Raw genomic sequence first — 17026 nt, 5'->3', positions numbered from 1 at the left:
CACAACAGCATGCAAAAATTCAGATTATTTAGCATTAAAGGAGCAGTCAATCTTATAATATGAATTTCAGGATGTACATATAATTTCAACAATCACTAAAAATCAAAAAATAGGATATTAAAATTTCAGAATTTGGTGTAACTCTATTACTGACTCTTTAATTCATGCTGACCTACAGCATGACACACTTCTGAAAGCATTACCCACAACAAACCAGTTAGGATGCAAAAAAAAATACCATGACCATCAAAACAGGAGAGTTTTCCTGCTGCTGCTCAGGTTCGGGGCTTCGCTTTTGGATTGAGCATCCTGCTACGAGGGACCTGGCTTTGAGGCCTCTGTTTGTGTCAGCATTTGGAGACATGAGAACATCTCCAAGTACACCCATGGGTGGCATTGCATGTACCAATGAACGAGAGCTTTGAACATAACAGATAAATGCATGTCAATGGGAACCCTCTTACCCTCAAAAAGCACACATTTGGACACACTAACTTACTTGTGAGATCATTTTGGAAAGATGAGTCAGTGGCTATCTCAGAAGAATGTGTGAAGAGAGTTTCTGTTGCGAAGCCTGTGCTGCCAACTGAGGCATTGACTGCCCTGCTCTGGTCTGCTGATGCTGGCCAAATCGGCTCTGAAAAGCTGGCGGTCTCTGTGTAGGAAGCGGAGCTCTCTGTGCTATGGGCCAGTTCACTGCTTGTCACCCGTGTCCCCTCTCCACCAGCTAACGTGGCTGAACGGTGCGAGGCATCGGTGTAGGAGCTGGAAATCTCTTCCTCTGTACTCAAGCTGCTGGGGGAATGATGGCTGCTTCCCACAGCTGAAATAGGATTGAAAATCAGGCGTTTGATTTTACCACCACAGATCAGACAGTACTCTTGAGCTCTATAGTAATTCTAGTTTGAAATGCAGATTAATAAAATTGCACTTATCAATACAGATTAAACACAGATTAGGTAGTCCTCACATATCTGTTACCTTAAATATGGATTTAACAAACAAAGCCTACTCCAAGGGAAGAGGAGTGTTTAAATATACAGGCACAATCAGTACACCCTTAGCATCATAATGGCATATTTAGGCTACTTATAATTGTCACCCCAACCCAGGCAGGTATTAGATGTTCCCTGTAGCAAGAAGATACAGGTCACATTCCTGAGACTGTTACTGTTAAAACACCAACAGCTGCAGATACACAATACTAATGAGCTGAAGCACCATAGCTTTTAAATAATACCCACGACACCCACAGCAGCTCTGAATGGTGTTGGTGGAAACATCAGCCCATGGAAGAGCTGGGAGGTGAGGGAAGGGGGCTTTGTCTTAATTCAGCCACGACTATGAAGTTCAGAAAGACTCACTGGAAGGTTCACCGGAGGCTGAGAAATAGGTAGAGACTCTGGATGAAAGGGTGACCTTGGGCTCTGTGTACCCTGCATAGTCAGAGGAGACATGTCCCCCTCCAGACCATGCTGGGAAGGATGGGAGGGGGCCCGAGTGGGGCTCCCCAGCTGTGCCCGGATGGGATGTGGGACTTTCCATTTCCATGCTCCATGTGCCGCGGTTAGCTTCATCCCGAGATGTCCCCTCCCCACGGGTGGAGAGCACGGTCAAGACATATGTGGTCTCAGTAGGAACACCAGAAACCCACTGCCCTCTCTCTGGAACTGCAAAGCAAAGACAGACATACATACATATATTTATGATATTATTATCCCTGGCCAGGGAGTGCAGGATGTGCAGGCTCTGAGAAAAAGGCAGAATTTTAAATGTAGGGAGAAAAAAAATAAAAATAAAATAAAAAATATATATATGCTTGAAAACTTCATGCTGGAATATTAAGAGCTGTGAGGTAGGAACCCAGATGAGTTCATGCTTGAGTTTAAACACTTGCTCCATGTACGTGTGGCCCTGAGAAGCTGCCTGGCTGTCTACATCCTGGCAAGAGAAGTGCTGCCTCAATGCAGAGGTGAATAACTCACCAGCCCTGCAATGCTCAGGCTTCCTTCACCACAAACTGGGATCATTAATATGGAAAATCTAGCTTAAAACCAGAAAGCAAGGGTAGGAACTTGGATGAGGGGCCCTTCATGGCAAATGAGGAACCCACACAACCCACCTGAAGCACTCGGTGAAGATGAAGGCACTGAAACACCAGGAGGAAACACAGGCAGTGGCTTTGTTGGAAGCTCAACGAGGCCAGCATCGCTCTGTGAAATATCTCTCTGCCTCCTAGGCTCTGTCACTGAAGACAGCAGAAGGACAATATCCAGGGAGCTGGTGCTGGCTGAAGCAGGAGCAGAGTTGCCTGTGCTGGTGCCCACCATGGGCTCCACGGTTCTCTCCCCACCACTGGTGGCTGTCACCGAGCTGGGTGTGCTGGTCAGAGGAGTGTCAGGCAGGCTTTGTCTCCTGGCTGATGTTATAGCTCCTTCAGCTGGGAAACGACAAAGCAAAATGGGTTTATACGTATTAAAGTATAAGCAGACAGGCACACCCCTCTTCCCTCACCACCCTCAGGAAGATACAAGGAGTGAGAAGGTTTCAACCTGGAGAAGATGCCAATTGCAAAGACAAGCCTTTCCAACCTGAGGGTCTGGGGAAAGGCTGCTCACAGGACAGCACCCTGAAGAGGGCACCAAAAACAAGAGGTGGGAGCACTGGTGTGCTCACCGACCTGCTCCAGTCTGTCCTGTGTGCCCCACGATGCCTGTGCCAGTGAGATGGGGCTACAGCACCCTGTAACTCCCTGGTACTTGAAACAAAGCATGACTGTGCTTTTATCAGTAAATAATGCATTCGTTTGCTAGGGTGGAATCAGGGCCAACGGGCCTTGCCTCCCATACAGCCAGCAGGCCTGCCTTGAAATGGTGCTACCTCAGAAACCACAACAAAGCTGGGTGCCAGGCTGCTCATTGCAATAAGGCTGGGCTATTCTGGTGACTAAATGCAAAAAATAGCTAACATTCACTGAAACTTTCCTCCATAACACCTGATAGCATTGTCCAGCACCTCCTAACGTCCCCTCACTCCTCCACACAGCGGGTACTTGAGACCTACGGGGTCGGAGCTCACCTGTGGCAGCACTGCCCGAGGCAGACGATGAGTGGGCAAGCTGCGGGGCTGTGGAGGGTACGATGGCATCCGTGCCACCACCAGCGTCTGCTCCCACAGATGGCCTAGGGGACCGGGTCTGGTCTGGAGAGGAGATGGTTTCTGTACCAGAGGTGGAAATCTCTTCTGCATGGGCCAGTCCGGTGCTGGCTGGCAGAGACCGTAAAGTCCTCCCGGCACCTCTGGTGGCTGTCATGGACATGGAGGAGCTGGTGGCGTCAAAATCAGTTCTCCTCTCCGTTGTCAGGATGCTGAATGATGCAAGGCTGCTTCCAGTAGCTAAGATACGACCAAGAAAAAATTACATATGTAAAACTATAAATAAACAGATGAGCTTTCTTCCAATAGCACCCAGAGGCAGTGAGTACATGCACAGGTAGAAAATACGAGAAGACATAAATCCAGGAAAAATAGGAAATTTCCAAAGATGTGACTCCTTCCCATAGAAATCTGTCTCATAAAAAAAAAGGGGGTTGATGCCAGGAAAAGTGCTGTTATGTAAAAACTGCTGAACAACTATGCCTTGCACTTGATTTCACCATTAAGTGCCTGAGGGCACTCCTTGCTGCTAGAACAAACACATATCCTAACAACCCAGAAAAGGCAGGAATTTAGTTCAGACCAGGCACAACGCTGAGCAGTGTGTGAAGGTCATGGCTGAAGAAGTGGGCTCAGATTCCTTCAGCACCACAGCAGGGTCAAGGAGCAAAGCACAGCCTGATGGACCTCAGAGACCACATCCAAAGCTGCCCTGAATCTGTTGAGCTGGTTCCATTTCTGAGAAGGAGTATGGTCCACTGTGTACAAGGCAGGAACTGAAGCCTAATCCCTGGAACTGCAGGGACATGATTGAATCCCCACGTGCTTAGTTCCCTTGCTTATGAAATAGAAATAACAACTGGAGATGGTAAAAAAAAATACCATGATTTGAAAGTAAATTATTTTTCTTGGCCTAAGGAAACTTTTCACGTGTGCCTTTTAGGTAAAAACACTAAACCAAATTTTTTCCTCAAAAAAGAGCTGAATTCCTTCAGACCCAGAAATCATGCTACACCTTTAACAGTATATTCAACATAGTTGTAATGTTTTGTGATACATAGGTAGTGCAGGATAAAATAACTACCCTCCTTTTACTCCCCATAAAAATGGGCTTCACCTCTAACTCGAGCTCACCTGTAGGACCTTCTGCAGGAGAGTGAGAGCGTAGCAGCAAAGAGTCTTCCACAGGCTGGCTGAAACCTGTGGTCTCTCTGGCCCAATGCACTCCATAGGTTGCTCTTACAGAAGAGGCAGGTGAGGATCTGATGGTGCCCAAGGTCCTGGACACGCCACTGCTGGGAGCAGAGACTTCTGTCGCCCAGTGGCTGCTGTTTGTGACAGACCTTGGTGGCCTCCCTCCACTGCCGGTGGCGGTGGCTGAAACGTAAGCACTGGTGGTAAAGGAAGCTGAGGTTTCTTTCTCCGCCGTCGATGTGTCAGTTGGTTGGCGGCTGCTTCTGATACCTAAGATAGGACAAAACCAGATTTGACTTACGCATACAGAGTTGCACATACGATGAGTGATCTTTTTTCATATGTATTTATAAAAAATGGCTGCTTTTCTCAGTATGGGAATTTCAATAGCAGCTAGGACACTGCTACTTTGCAGTTTTTCATAAGCTGAAAACAACTTCCACCCTTCCCCTAGTCCCAGTGCAGCTGGTAATAAAAATACACATACATCCAACAGTGACTGATGGTGATACCCTACGGGAAAAAAAATGAAGATCAGGGATGCAAAACCCACTCCAGGCACAAAGCAGGCATCTTTCAGACTAACCACATTACCTGTAAAAACATGTGCAGAGGCAGACAGCAAGCTGTTGAGCTCCTGGGGATGCTCAGTGAGGGCTGTGTCTCCCTGCCAGCCATCAGTTTGGTGTGCCTTGGCCACCGAGGAGGACAAGGTTTGTCCCAAACTGCTGGTGGAGTCAGTGCTGGTGGCAGAGCTCGAGAGGGACCCTGGTGTCCCCACAACCACACTGGTGAGTGCAGGGGGCACTTCTGAGTGCAGCATTGCCTCTCCTGTGACTGGGATGCTCTTGGGTCCATGACTGCTGTGAAAAGCTGAAAAAGGAGAGAGGAAATAGAAAACTAAAACAGCCGGGTAGGTTATGTCCCAACATCGCTAGGTGCAGACAACATATGTGTGAATATGCAATAAGGAAATATTTACTACTGGGAAATCATTAGGACAAGGAAAAAATGGTTTCAACATAGGAACTCCTGAAGTAATTGCTTGCAAAATTCAACTGTAAGTTTTCAACAAAAAATCTATCCTCCTCTTCCAACAAGAATAATATTTATCCATACTTTCACTTCTGTGAAATGTTTTTAAACGTACAGAATGTGCCAAGTACAATATTATTCCTCCTTTCTTTAAAATAGAAAGGATGTATTTTGTTTATAAAGACTCTTTAAATAATGTTCTGAGTTATACAGCTAGCTATCAAAACTCACACGTGGCGGCACTGCCCGAGGCAGACGATGAGCGGGCAAGCTGCGGGGCTGTGGAGGGTACGATGGCATCCGTGCCACCACCAGCGTCTGCTCCCACAGATGGCCTAGGGGACCGGGTCTGGTCTGGAGAGGAGATGGTTTCTGTACCAGAGGTGGAAATCTCTGCTGCATGGGCCAGTCCGGTGCTGGCTGGCAGAGACTGTAACGTCCTCCCGGCACCTCTGGTGGCTGTCGTGGACATGAAGGTGCTGGTGGTGTGAAACCCCCGAATTCTCTTCTCTGCTGCTGAGCTGTTGGACGGCTGGTAGCTGCTTCCAGCGGCTACGGCACAATAAAAAAGCTGGATTTATATACATGAAATTATAAACAGATGGATCCATTTTCTTCCCAGATGCTTACACTGCACGTATGGATATTAAGCAAAGGAAGTTTTCAATCTGGATGAAATGCTCTTTTGGAAAGGCATGAATCCCCTCCATTCAGGAAGACCCGAGTTACTGCATGTGCAAGAACCGCGGCTTGGAAAGCACCGCGCTGAAGCCCCCATGGAAAAGTCTACAAATGGTGGAGTAACCAGCTCGCCTGCTCCAGGCTTCCCAAAGCCAGGCGAGATGTGGAAGGCCCAAGGAAGGTCAACCAAGGAGGCTGCAGAGGTGGGGGCTGATCTGTGCTCCCCACAGAGCCCCTGTGGGGAACCTGTTATCAGGTCTGAAGCACAGGCCCCTGCTGCGGCATGGCTTGAGTGGGAAGTTGGGCTTTACTCTGCAGCCAGCAGTGGGCCAGCAGGGAAATTGTGTTGCTACAGGCCCCCACCCTGATGAAAAAGCATTGATAAGGCCCCAAGGTTCTACCTGCCTTTTTTTTTTTTTTTTTTTTTGGTAATGGAAAATGTTGGGGTTTTTTGACGAGATGCTTTTTTCTGGTCTCTGCCAGGAATTTCAGCTAACCATCAGAACAATAACAAGCACTGAAATAAATAAATAAATCAGCATTTCTGCGGAAAGCTCAGGTTTTCCATAAAGTAGCCCATAACTGGCCTTAGAAGGCAGTAGGAACCATATACACCCCTACTCCTGTAGCAAGCAAATGCTTGTGAACGTGGGCATGGCTTGTGCATCTGAAAGCTTCTCAGGCACATAACCAGCAGAGGAAAGGTAGCACCTGGGCAAGGAGCGTGGTGGGAGGAGGTCCCTGGCTTCCAGAGATATTTTGGAGATACAACACAGAACCGTAGGCCAGCAGAGCTCACCTCTGGAAGTGTTTTCAGAAGCAGGCAATGCTGTAAGTGCAGGGCTTGCAGAGTTCCCCATGGCGTCCTCAGAGTGCAGCGTGGCACTGCTCACACCAGGCTGGGTGCTGAGTGCATGGTGGGAGGACGAGGGCTGCCCCGGGGAGCCAGGCACGGGGGTGCTGGGGAGCACCCTGTGGGCCTGCAAAGCTGGGGATGAGGACCAGGCTGGCCCCGCTGTTGGCATTGTCTCTGTGTCTGCAGGGTTTCCAGGAGAAGCCAGTGCCCTCTTGCCTCTGACCAGGCTTCCAGCAGCTGCAAAGAGCAAGAAAGAAGAGAAATGAATATTCCTGCTGACCAGGTTAAGGTGTCTCAGATGGGGTTGCAGCAGCATCACCCACAGTGGTACCCAGCACTACGACATGCAGTAAGTAGGGTCACAGCAGCACTGCCCACATTTCTCACAGCACATGCAGCTAGAGGGACTGCTGGGAACAGAGGGCTTCTGTCATCAAAAAAGGGATTTCTGCCATCAAAAATGGGATGTCAGGATTTCAAAATTTGTCTGCATTTGTCTATGTGGCAAGAGAAACACAGACTTTTTTAAAAACTACTACAAATGTGTGAGGTGTGGAGTGCTCCCACCAGGACAAACAGTAGCTGGCAGCTGGGGCAGCTGCCTGGGATGTGACAGCTCCTGTTGAAGTCCTCAAATGGGGAAAAATGAGGAATGAAAAAAATTTAGGACAACCTCTACGTTCCTATATCCCAGCAACACTTATTTCACAAAGAGGTGTTAAGAAAAAAGTGGAAATGGGGACTGGGAAATCAGCACAGCCCTGTCCTGCTGGTGTGGGAACTCACCGGGAGGGGGGCTGCTCGCTGTGCCCCCTGCTCCTGGCAGGGGGAAAGCCCCAGTGCTGGAGGGGGGACTGAAATGGTCTGCCCCTGGCTCCCGGCTGCTGGCCAGCATCGTCACAAGCTCCACGTCACCCACGAGAGAGCTGGAAGTCCTCATTGCCGTGTCCGAACTTCTCCTCACCTGATGGCTGTCAATGACTGAAAGGAATAACGAGGAAAAATTAAAATCCCATCAGTGCTGGATGTGCAGGCTCGGCTCACTGCAGTAACAGCGAGGCCAAGCTCTGAGCTCATTTGCACTAGAGAAAACGTTGCATAATCAAAACACAGCCATGAAATTTATTTTTGGATTCACACCAGTGTAAATCAGACCAGTCAGCGGTGCCAAACACCGAAACCCACCTCTAGGTGCAGGAGCACTGCCACTCAACACCCTCATGCTTTTTGTGTGTGCGATAGGAGGAATAAATCTTTAAAGGAGGAAAAAATAATAATAATAACCACTAGAGATTCATGTGCTGTGTCCAGCCAGAGCTAGTGCCAGGCACCATGTGCCCATCATAGGACAAAGGGGAGAAACTTATGGAGAGGATTACACCGGCCATCCAGGCACTGCTGCACCTCAAGGTGAGAGGCATTTTGGTGTAACAGTACCAGTGTCTATCAGAACTTCACCAACAAGATAGGGAAGAGCTTTGACCTTCAAGTCTTTTCTGTGAGCTAAGGTGGCCAGAACCCCTGCTACAACCCAAAAGATTTAGGTTGTTGCTCCTGCGAAAAGGCTGCTCCAAGCTCCCACCTCTGCCCTCACCCAGAAGTGTTTCCTCAATGCGTTAGAAAATGAACAAACAAATTTGCAGAATAAATGCTTATTCCCAGGCCAGCACTGCCCCTTAGCTCAGCTTGCTCTTCCCCCAAAGTGCCTGCTGCCAGCTGTGCTCATGTGCTACCAGCAGCAAGCTCCCCTTCCTTGCACGAGGGCCTGCAGGATTTTGGGGATGCAGAACTGCCTTCTCCCAGGGAAGGCAACAGGCATTATGTGCTCTACAGGATTTCCAAAAGCCGCAAGCACCTCCAGAACACAAACACATCTCCCCACCAGCCTCCGGACAAGGGCTGAGGACTTGGCTCAGCAGCCAGCAGCAGTTTGGGGAGCGCTCTCCTCCCTCCATCTGCCATAGCTTCGGTGGGAGCTCACCAAGAAGAACAGAGAGACGTTTTGGTAGCTCAGCCTGCACATTGTGGTGGGATGCTTGCTGCCCTTCCTTGCAAGTCAACACTTGGCCTGTAACCGTAGCCCATGAGTCCATCTGCTGCCAAAAACTCCGCGTGTGCTGGAGGGCATCACAACAGCTTTTCTCCCTTCCCCTATCCATAAAAGCTTTAAAAAAGAAAGGTGAAGGAACCCTTTGGGACCAGGCAGACCTCTGGAGACCCCCGACCACCACAACCTCTCGCTCCTTGACTCTCCTGCAGAGATGACCCTCCCTGGAGAGCATGGGCCAGATGCAAAGTTCTCCCAACAAACCACACCCGGGACCACCCAGCCTCCTCTGCTCACTGAAGGCTTACAGCAGGGCAGCCCCGTAGCTCGGGCACAAACCTGTCACCACTCCTTTCGTCGCACGCTAAGCTGCCAACTGGGTGCTGCCTCTTACCTCCCCACGACCACGGCTGTCAAGAGAAATATTTTACTTCCAGCCCAAAGCCGTCGCGCCACCTGCGGGCCCAGTGTTTGCGCTTCCTGTTAAAAGCAGCAGTGCTGCTCCCCAGGCGGAGTGGGGCTGGGAGCTCCTTTTTCTCTGCAAGCAATAACAAGGCAGCTGGTTTGGGGGAGCCGAGCTACGGCGTGGCCAGCACAAACAGATCAGGTTCCAGCAGATTTCCCAAGGCCCTGGCTTGGCTGGACCTTGTGAAACTGCTGGAAACATGCAGCGACCTGCTGGGGACCGGTGATTTTGGGTGTCCAGCCACGCCGTGAGTGATCAAGGCACTGCCCTGGCCAGGAGGTGACCGCTGCAGGGACGGTGAAGGCTCAGCCCTGGCCACATCCTCAGCCGTGGGACAGCATGATACCAAAAACCACAACACTGCCAGTGTTCAGCAGCAGCTGTGCCACCTCACAGGCATCCTCAGGAGGGCTGTGGCCACCCCAGGACCATCCGAGGGCAACGTGAGCACACAGCAGCCTCCCCAAGAGGCAGCGCAGCCACAACTGCGGAGCCCACATCTGCGGGGTTGCATCATCTCAGCATCACCCCAGGCTCGGGGTGGGGAAAAAGTCAGCTAAACTTAGAAAACTCCCGGCTGGCCGGAGGCGAAGCTGTGGGCTCGAGGGAGGAGGAGGAGGAGCAGGGGCAGAGCCGCAGGCAGGGCAGCGGGGGGCACGGTGGCTGCCGGCCCCCCGGCGCTGCGTTGGGAAGCGCGGCTGCGGATGTCGGGATGAAGGGCGGAGGCCGGTTGGGAGCCAAGCGAGGTTGTGTGAACAAAAGCCGCAGCCCTAAATCTGGACCGTCCAGGGCGCGCTGGGATTTTCAATTTCCTTCCTTGTTCTTGCCCTGAAAGGAGCAGCCCGAGGCGGGGGGGAGGAGGAGGAAAACTGGAGCTTAAAAAAAAAAAATGAAACGTTCGTGCTCGAGACTGGTCAGCTCAGCGTAAACACGCCGATAATATTGCTTCAAGCAGGTCCCTCGTGTGCACTAAGCACGGGAAGAATGCAAGAGGTTTTTAACCACATGCACTTAACCCTTTTTACTAGTTCTTTCTAATTTTTTCTCTGGCATCGCGGCTCCCTCTCCACTCCACGATGAGGAGGATTTATCCAGCCACCAGAGGTGACCCATGCTTTAATACAGCAGCTCGGGATGGGGCTTAACACCAGCCACAGCCCTGCAGGCTGCGAGTTTTGAGGTCCCTGGCGTGGGTGGCAGCAGCTGGAATTTCAGTGGCTGTCTGTCTGTGTCCATCTGCCTGTGCTGCCCCGTTGCTGGGGACAGCGGTGTGGTCCTTGTGGGGCTGCTATGTGGGACCACAACAGGATGACGAGGGCTGCTTTTACTTCCTATCCGTTTTAGTTGCTCCACGTTCATGATCCCAAAGTCCAGGGACCTGAGATAACGTAAGAGAAGAAAAAAATCCATAATTGCTCTCAGAGCAGCACCCTGAAGCAGCAAAGAGCAGGTACTCTGAAATGAAGAGCACACACCAGCTGGGGTCACTTCCAAAGGCCAAGGACAAAGCTTGTGCCGTGGAAGGACAGGATGCTGTCCTGCTTACCCGGTGCTTTCCAGCCTTTCAGTTTTGGTGTCCGAAGCACTGCTCTGTGGAGGCACAGCCTCCCAGGCCTCAGCTCAGGCCTAGGAAACCTGCATTTTGTGCTCAACTTGCTTGGACAATTTGGGTTTAATGCCCAGGTCCCTGGGATCCCATGGACCCATATTTCTGGAAACCCACCACCCTGGGGCTCAGAGCAGTGACTTAAGCCTCTGGTCACAAGGTCTGCCTTTTGTACAGCTTTTGGCAACTGAATTGACAAAAAAAAAAAAAAAAAAAAGTCCTGTTTTACTGCTGAACCTTTGGAAAACACTTTCAAATACAAGCCCACTTCGAATAGTGATAAGCCGTCTCGTGACTATCCGCACTCCCCACAAGACCCCATATCCATGCAGAAACTCCACTAAAAACTCCCTGAGCAAGAACCGGGCAGCTTGCAGACACCTAATTCCCTCTTAAAATCCTCCAGGCTTTTCTGCTGCAGCGGTGCAAGAGGAAAAATCACCCACGCACTACTCCTCGCTCCTCTTTCCAGGGATTTAAGGTCCCCTCAAAGCTTTCCCGGGCGGGAAGGCAGCAGCAGGGCCACCAGCGCAGGCGAGGGCAGAGCCAAGCCGTGCTGGACCCAGGCTGTTGTCGGTGTAACTCCTGCTCCCATCCGAGGGCAGTGCTGCTGGAGACTGTCAGACGGCGCGGGGAGGAAGTCTGCTGGCAGGGCTCCACCGCAGCCGAGTTGCTAGGTCACTGGAACAATAAAAAGGCAAGAAAAAACATCCTGGCTGCAAAAAAGAAAGGAAAAAAGAAAAAGGGGGGGAAAAATGAAAAAAAAAAAATGCTATGGCAGCTCCACCAGCGTGTACAGTGCTGGCGAAGGGGGGACAAAATGAGGCCTGGGAGAGCAGGACAATGCCACTGCTGGCTTTTATAAGCACACGAGTTCATTTATAACCGGCCCTTTCTCACACAAATAAGGAAATAATAGAAACAAGGGGTTTGTCCGCAAGCTTTGCAATTGTTAAAAATCTCACATGGGGCTCACCAGAACAATATTTCAGGGGAAGCCAGCCCACTGCTGGTACGGCGAGATTAATTACCCTCTGAATGCTGCTGAGGGCATCACCCCGCATTGTGCAGCCTCCTGCAGCACTCCAGCCCCCAGCAGCTGCCCTTGTGCATTTAAGTGGGCACGAGGTGGTCCCGGGGCTCCTGCTCCTCTGAAAGAAAAGGCGAGAGCAGCTCAGAAGTTGCAGGACCAAATTTTGCTTTCTGAGCGTTTAATTTATTTCAGGGCCAGGAGGGAGCATTAGCTCATTCTGCCTGACCTCATGTGTAGCAGAAGTCACTGAACGGAGCTTATTTATTCCCAACATAAGCACAGTGCCTTGGTTTAGACTTAAACAGAGCTTGCAGGGGAAAAAAAGAATAAGCTACGGGTATTTGTGGGCTGGTGTGGATACCAAGAGGACTGCTTGGTTTGGGACGCTGTGTTTTCCCCTGTGGGGGCAGGAGGGTAAGACCTTTAGCCGGGTCACGGGCTGTGTCCCACAGGGGAGAAAAAAGCAGCTCAGTTTGACTCAGAGCCATAGAAGAAGTGGCACAAATGCCACCTAAAAGAACCAAAGCCACTGGCAGAAGTTCCTCAGAAAAGCCCAGCGCCCTCCAGCTGGACAGCTGGACACCCTCAGTGCTGCACAGAGCCACAAGGAGCATCCGCAGCTGAACACGGCAGTGGCAGCCTGTGGACCACAGGTATCGCTTGGCAATCTAAAAAAAAAAAAAAAAAAAAAAAAGCACAGTATTTCCACGTCAAACCCTGGAAGCAAAACAAGCGGGAGCTCTGAGAGCTGCTTCCCGCAGCCGGGAGGGACAACAAGCAGGAAAGCCACCACCCTGCCAAGGAAACCCTTCCTGCGGGTGCCAACTGCACCAGCACAGCTCTGCCAGGAAAGGGGAGTGGGTGCCACTGAGCCGGGGTCGAAGGTTTGGTCCCACGTTGGGGTTTAAAAAGGATTGTGCTTTCAAAGATGTATCTAATTATATTCTTTTGAAGGGGTTTTCTAAGCAGCATCTCACTGCGAGGGGAGGGACAAGTTCTATGGTCACTGGCTAGGAATGGGTTTGGGAGCAGATGGCCAACCTGGGAGCTCAGTAACCAAAGGATGTAGCAGGGACAAGAGGGATGAAAATCCCAAGGCCACCAAGGGTGGATGTGTGTTGGAGACACTCAGATACAAGGCTCGCTGGCTTCCCCTTCCATCTGGGCTAGCAAAACTCAGAACCACCCCGAGGGTGAATAAGAAAAAATAAATAAATTTAAAAGCTTAAAGAGAAATGGATCCCCTGACGAGATAAGGGCCCCTGACTCCCTTCTCCCACCCTCCATGAAAGGACAATGATCTAGATCACATTTCCTCGATGACACCATGTCGAGCGGCCGCTGGCCACAGCAATAGCAGAGCTCAGGATGGTGCTGCACCTCCTTCTTCCCAGGGATGAGCCAGGTCCTTCCCCATGGCACACGGACACCAGCCCTGCTCCCACTCCGCACTGACACCACCGGTTCCTCCCATGGGGATGGGATTCTCCCAGTTTTGGTTCCGTGCAGTGGGATGCTGGAGGTGATGGAGAAAGGCAGGGTCGGGGAGCAGCGCTGTACCCACAGCCTTGGTATGTGCCTGCAGAGCAGGGACTGCCACGGGCTTAGGTTTAGCCACCCGGAGTCCCTCAGAATAAAACCTTCGCGGTTACTCTGCACTCTCTGATCAAGTTTCCCCCCTAAGAAACATCCCTTCAAAGGGCTTTTATCTGCAGGGTTGGCTGCTGCTTTCATACTGCAGCCCCATTCTGCATCTGTTGAAAGAGCTGATAACGTCCCGAAAAGAATTAACATTTAGATCTTAGTCCTGTAACCGAATCCCAAGCCGGCAATGATGAATGTTCAATGCCTAAAGCTCCTCAGAGGTATTTTCCTTTGAGCTCTTCCAAGCCTGTACCAGGGGTGAGGAGCTCTCTAAGGATGTCTTTGTGAGCCACAGCTACTGAAACCCTGCTCCGTGTCCTGCAGACACAGACACAATTGTGCCCAGCTCCAGCCCAGAGATAAAGGATGAGTTACAAGGGCAGGATTGTGCTCCACAATCGGGGCCCTTGATTCCGGCGCACAAGGAAAGCAAATCATGCACAGTTTGTTTGCTGAGGCTTCCCCTCCTGGAAGGACACTCACAGCACTGTGCTAGGACTTAGCCCAGCACACAAGGTTGCATTCCTCCCTTTTGTGCTCCCTCCTGACACTGCTCAGCTACCTCTGCTTGTCAGCTCGAGAGATCTCACGAGTTGTGCGGGGACAAACCCAGCCAGCACTTGTACCTGGTACTGCTCCTCCCAGAAGGTTTAACTTCTGGCTGCTACAGTTTCCCTGATAAGAAAGTGTTTTCTTACCTGGGATGGCACAGGTACAGTGGAACCACTATTCAGAGACGCTGTGAAACCCTTCCCCTTGAAAACATGTTAGATAAACATCTTTTGGGGCAATCCTGCAAGGGGAGATGCCTTCAGCTCCTTTTCAGCCCTGCCTTGTGCTTTTTACAGAGAGCTCAAAACCGAAACCAAACCCCAAACCTCTCAAACACCCAAGCTCCAACCCGCCCCAGCCTCCTCCCCTCAATGTACCCATACTCCAAAAAGTGCTGTCCTCCCCTGCTGGGCTGCAGCACCCTGCCACGAGGCTGCCATCGGTTCTGCGGCCACATCCCCAGCATGGCGATGCTCACCACAGTGTGACGTTTCACACCGGTCCTCAGGGCTTAAGAGATTTTCCACCAGAGGAAGGGTGTTAACAGCAGCGTCCCGGCAGGCGGTGACGTGGGTAATTGTGCCCTGCAGGCCCGGATTCCTCCTGCTGCCCCAGCCAGTGCCTTTTAAGCAAGCACGGTGCCAGGGAGCTGCCTGCACGGGTGGCAGCAAAGCCCAAAATCTCCTGGAGAGCAAATCCTGCACTTTGCAGGCCCCTGTCTGCACAGCCACTGCAGGGTGATCTTACAGCCCTGCCCTGCACCTGGGGGACCCTTTACTTGTGATGAGCAAGTTCATACTGAAAAGGTTTTACTTTGATGTTTTGGTTTCAAGCATGCAGGATGCTTTAGGAATAAGAGGTATAGGTGTACATGGAAACTCCCAAGTGAATCCCACCAAAAACACAGCAGCAAAACAAAGCTCTCCTTTGTTAGCCCCAATGAGGTTGCCCATCAATCCCAAAGCCCCTGCATGGGGTTTCTTCCATGGTCCAGACATCCCAGAGGGAACCTCGGGGAAGCAGATCTGGAAATGCTATGCACCTTACTACAGGCAGGAGGTAGGCCCGGTCTCTGCTACAGCCTCTCAAATCCCTGACACCACATCATGAGGAAAAATGATGAGAAAAACGCCCCAAAGGTGCATGTGCTGGCTCTGGAGGTATCACCACGACTATCCCATGTACTCTGGGAGATGCAGGGACCCCAGGACAGCCACCAACCTGGCCCAGTGAACCCCTCCTGGGACCCACGGGCACTTCTACCCCAGCAGGTAGCATCACTCCCCAGCTGACTTCACACCTGAGCTAAATTAGCTTCAGGTTGAAAAGAAAAGGGCATTTTTCCCAAAGTTCACCCATGAGAAGCTCGCTGCCATTCTAATCACTGTGCAAACAGTGATTATCTTTTGAGTTTAGGTTTTTGCTTTCCTCAAACATCTCCACAGTTACCTTGGCCAGCTGGATCCAAGCGCTGACCCAGGAGCCAAAGACCCGCATCAGGGTGAAGGGCAGCAGGGCAGGCTCACTCCTATTGTGAACAAGGTGGCTGTCCTCACAAAAGCAGCTTTAAAAGCCCTTTCAGCTTCATGTCAAAGTGCCAAGGCCACCACAGGGTGCCCACAACACTGGGCAGAAAACAGCTGTGCTTACTCCCAGTTTTCCTGCGGCATGGCCCTGTGCTTCCAGCACCAGCACACTCTTTGCTGGCCTTCCCTTCTCCCAGCGGAGTGAGACCATCACAGTGGCCCAGCTGCTTGTGCACACACACAGCATGACCATCAGGAGTGGCTAAAATTGCCTCTCAAATGCCCCAGAGACCACTTTTGCACTTGTGCTGCTTTTAAATACAACCAGCCTGCACTTCTAGTCTGTCTCCTGGATTCGCAGCTCATGTTTTCATGTTTTTTTCTACCACCTCCACAGCCAGCAGCTCCCTTTCTCCCCCTCTAAGCGATTCTCCTGTAACGACAGCTCCAGGAGTCGGAGCTTTCAGGAGAGAAAGCCAAACCTTCCGAGGCACTCAGCACAGATCAGGACTTTTGGCAGCAGCCCATCATCCACAGCCGAGATGCTGAGTGCAGCTGGGGCGATGCTCCAGTAACCGGTTGCCTGCAAAACCAGTTAGCGAACAACTTGGTGTTGGGACATAGATTTATGTACAGTTCTACACCTCCCGAGGAGCCCCACCTGCACGGGGGACAGGCGATGAAGAATTCCTTGTGGGACTGGGGACACCACAGCGAGCCTTGCCTGGGGGAGACAGTTTGCCTACTGCACTTCAGATACTTAATAAAAGGCTTTCTTATTCCTTGTGCATTTTATCCTGGCTTCTGAAAAGACAAAGCTCATGAGACAGCTTCATCTGAGCAATTTATCACACCTTTCCCTTGTGTGGCTTTGCCCAAAGACAGACAGCTCTAAGAACAAACCACCTTCCCCGCCTCCCCAGCTCCACACAAGCATACTTTTGACCCCATCGTCCCCATCAGTGAAACCCTGCAGGTGTTTCACCTTCCTGCAGCTGGTCCCACCCCTGCTCCTTCTTCAGGACCAGGGTGGCTGCCACCACATACAGCACCCAGCTGGCACAAACAGGCGATTAACAGCAAAGAAGGGACAGGACCCAGCATCCTGAAATCTGCACTGGAAACCTCACAGAGTCCTGACCCTAAGAGATCCTCATTTCAAGCAGGAGCTGGTTCTCGTTCCCACTTTGCTGTGTGATCTCCCGAGCACCCCGGCAGACAAGCTTTGAC

At 51.1% G+C, this 17026-nt stretch overlaps 1 protein-coding gene across 2 annotated transcripts in view; it reads right to left on the bottom strand.

The window, feature by feature from the left end:
* The window catches only part of HEG1 (heart development protein with EGF like domains 1), a 44162-nt gene that overhangs the window by 22538 nt on the left and 4598 nt on the right, over positions 1-17026 (bottom strand). For both annotated transcript variants that reach the window (XM_084524504.1, XM_084524505.1), the window contains exons 2-10: positions 7709-7903; positions 6866-7159; positions 5617-5937; positions 4945-5223; positions 4291-4620; positions 3079-3396; positions 2123-2440; positions 1365-1670; positions 500-823 (exon numbers count right to left, since the gene is read on the bottom strand). In XM_084524504.1, coding sequence (XP_084380630.1) covers positions 500-823; positions 1365-1670; positions 2123-2440; positions 3079-3396; positions 4291-4620; positions 4945-5223; positions 5617-5937; positions 6866-7159; positions 7709-7903 — 2685 coding nt within the window. The remainder of the gene's footprint in view (positions 1-499; positions 824-1364; positions 1671-2122; positions 2441-3078; positions 3397-4290; positions 4621-4944; positions 5224-5616; positions 5938-6865; positions 7160-7708; positions 7904-17026) is intronic.

The sequence above is a fragment of the Aythya ferina genome, assembly GCF_964211825.1.
Source record: "Aythya ferina genome assembly, chromosome: 6".
NCBI classification, from domain to species: Eukaryota; Metazoa; Chordata; class Aves; order Anseriformes; family Anatidae; genus Aythya; species Aythya ferina.
Note: the sequence above shows the minus strand (reverse complement) of the source record. Positions and strands in the feature narration are given on the sequence as shown.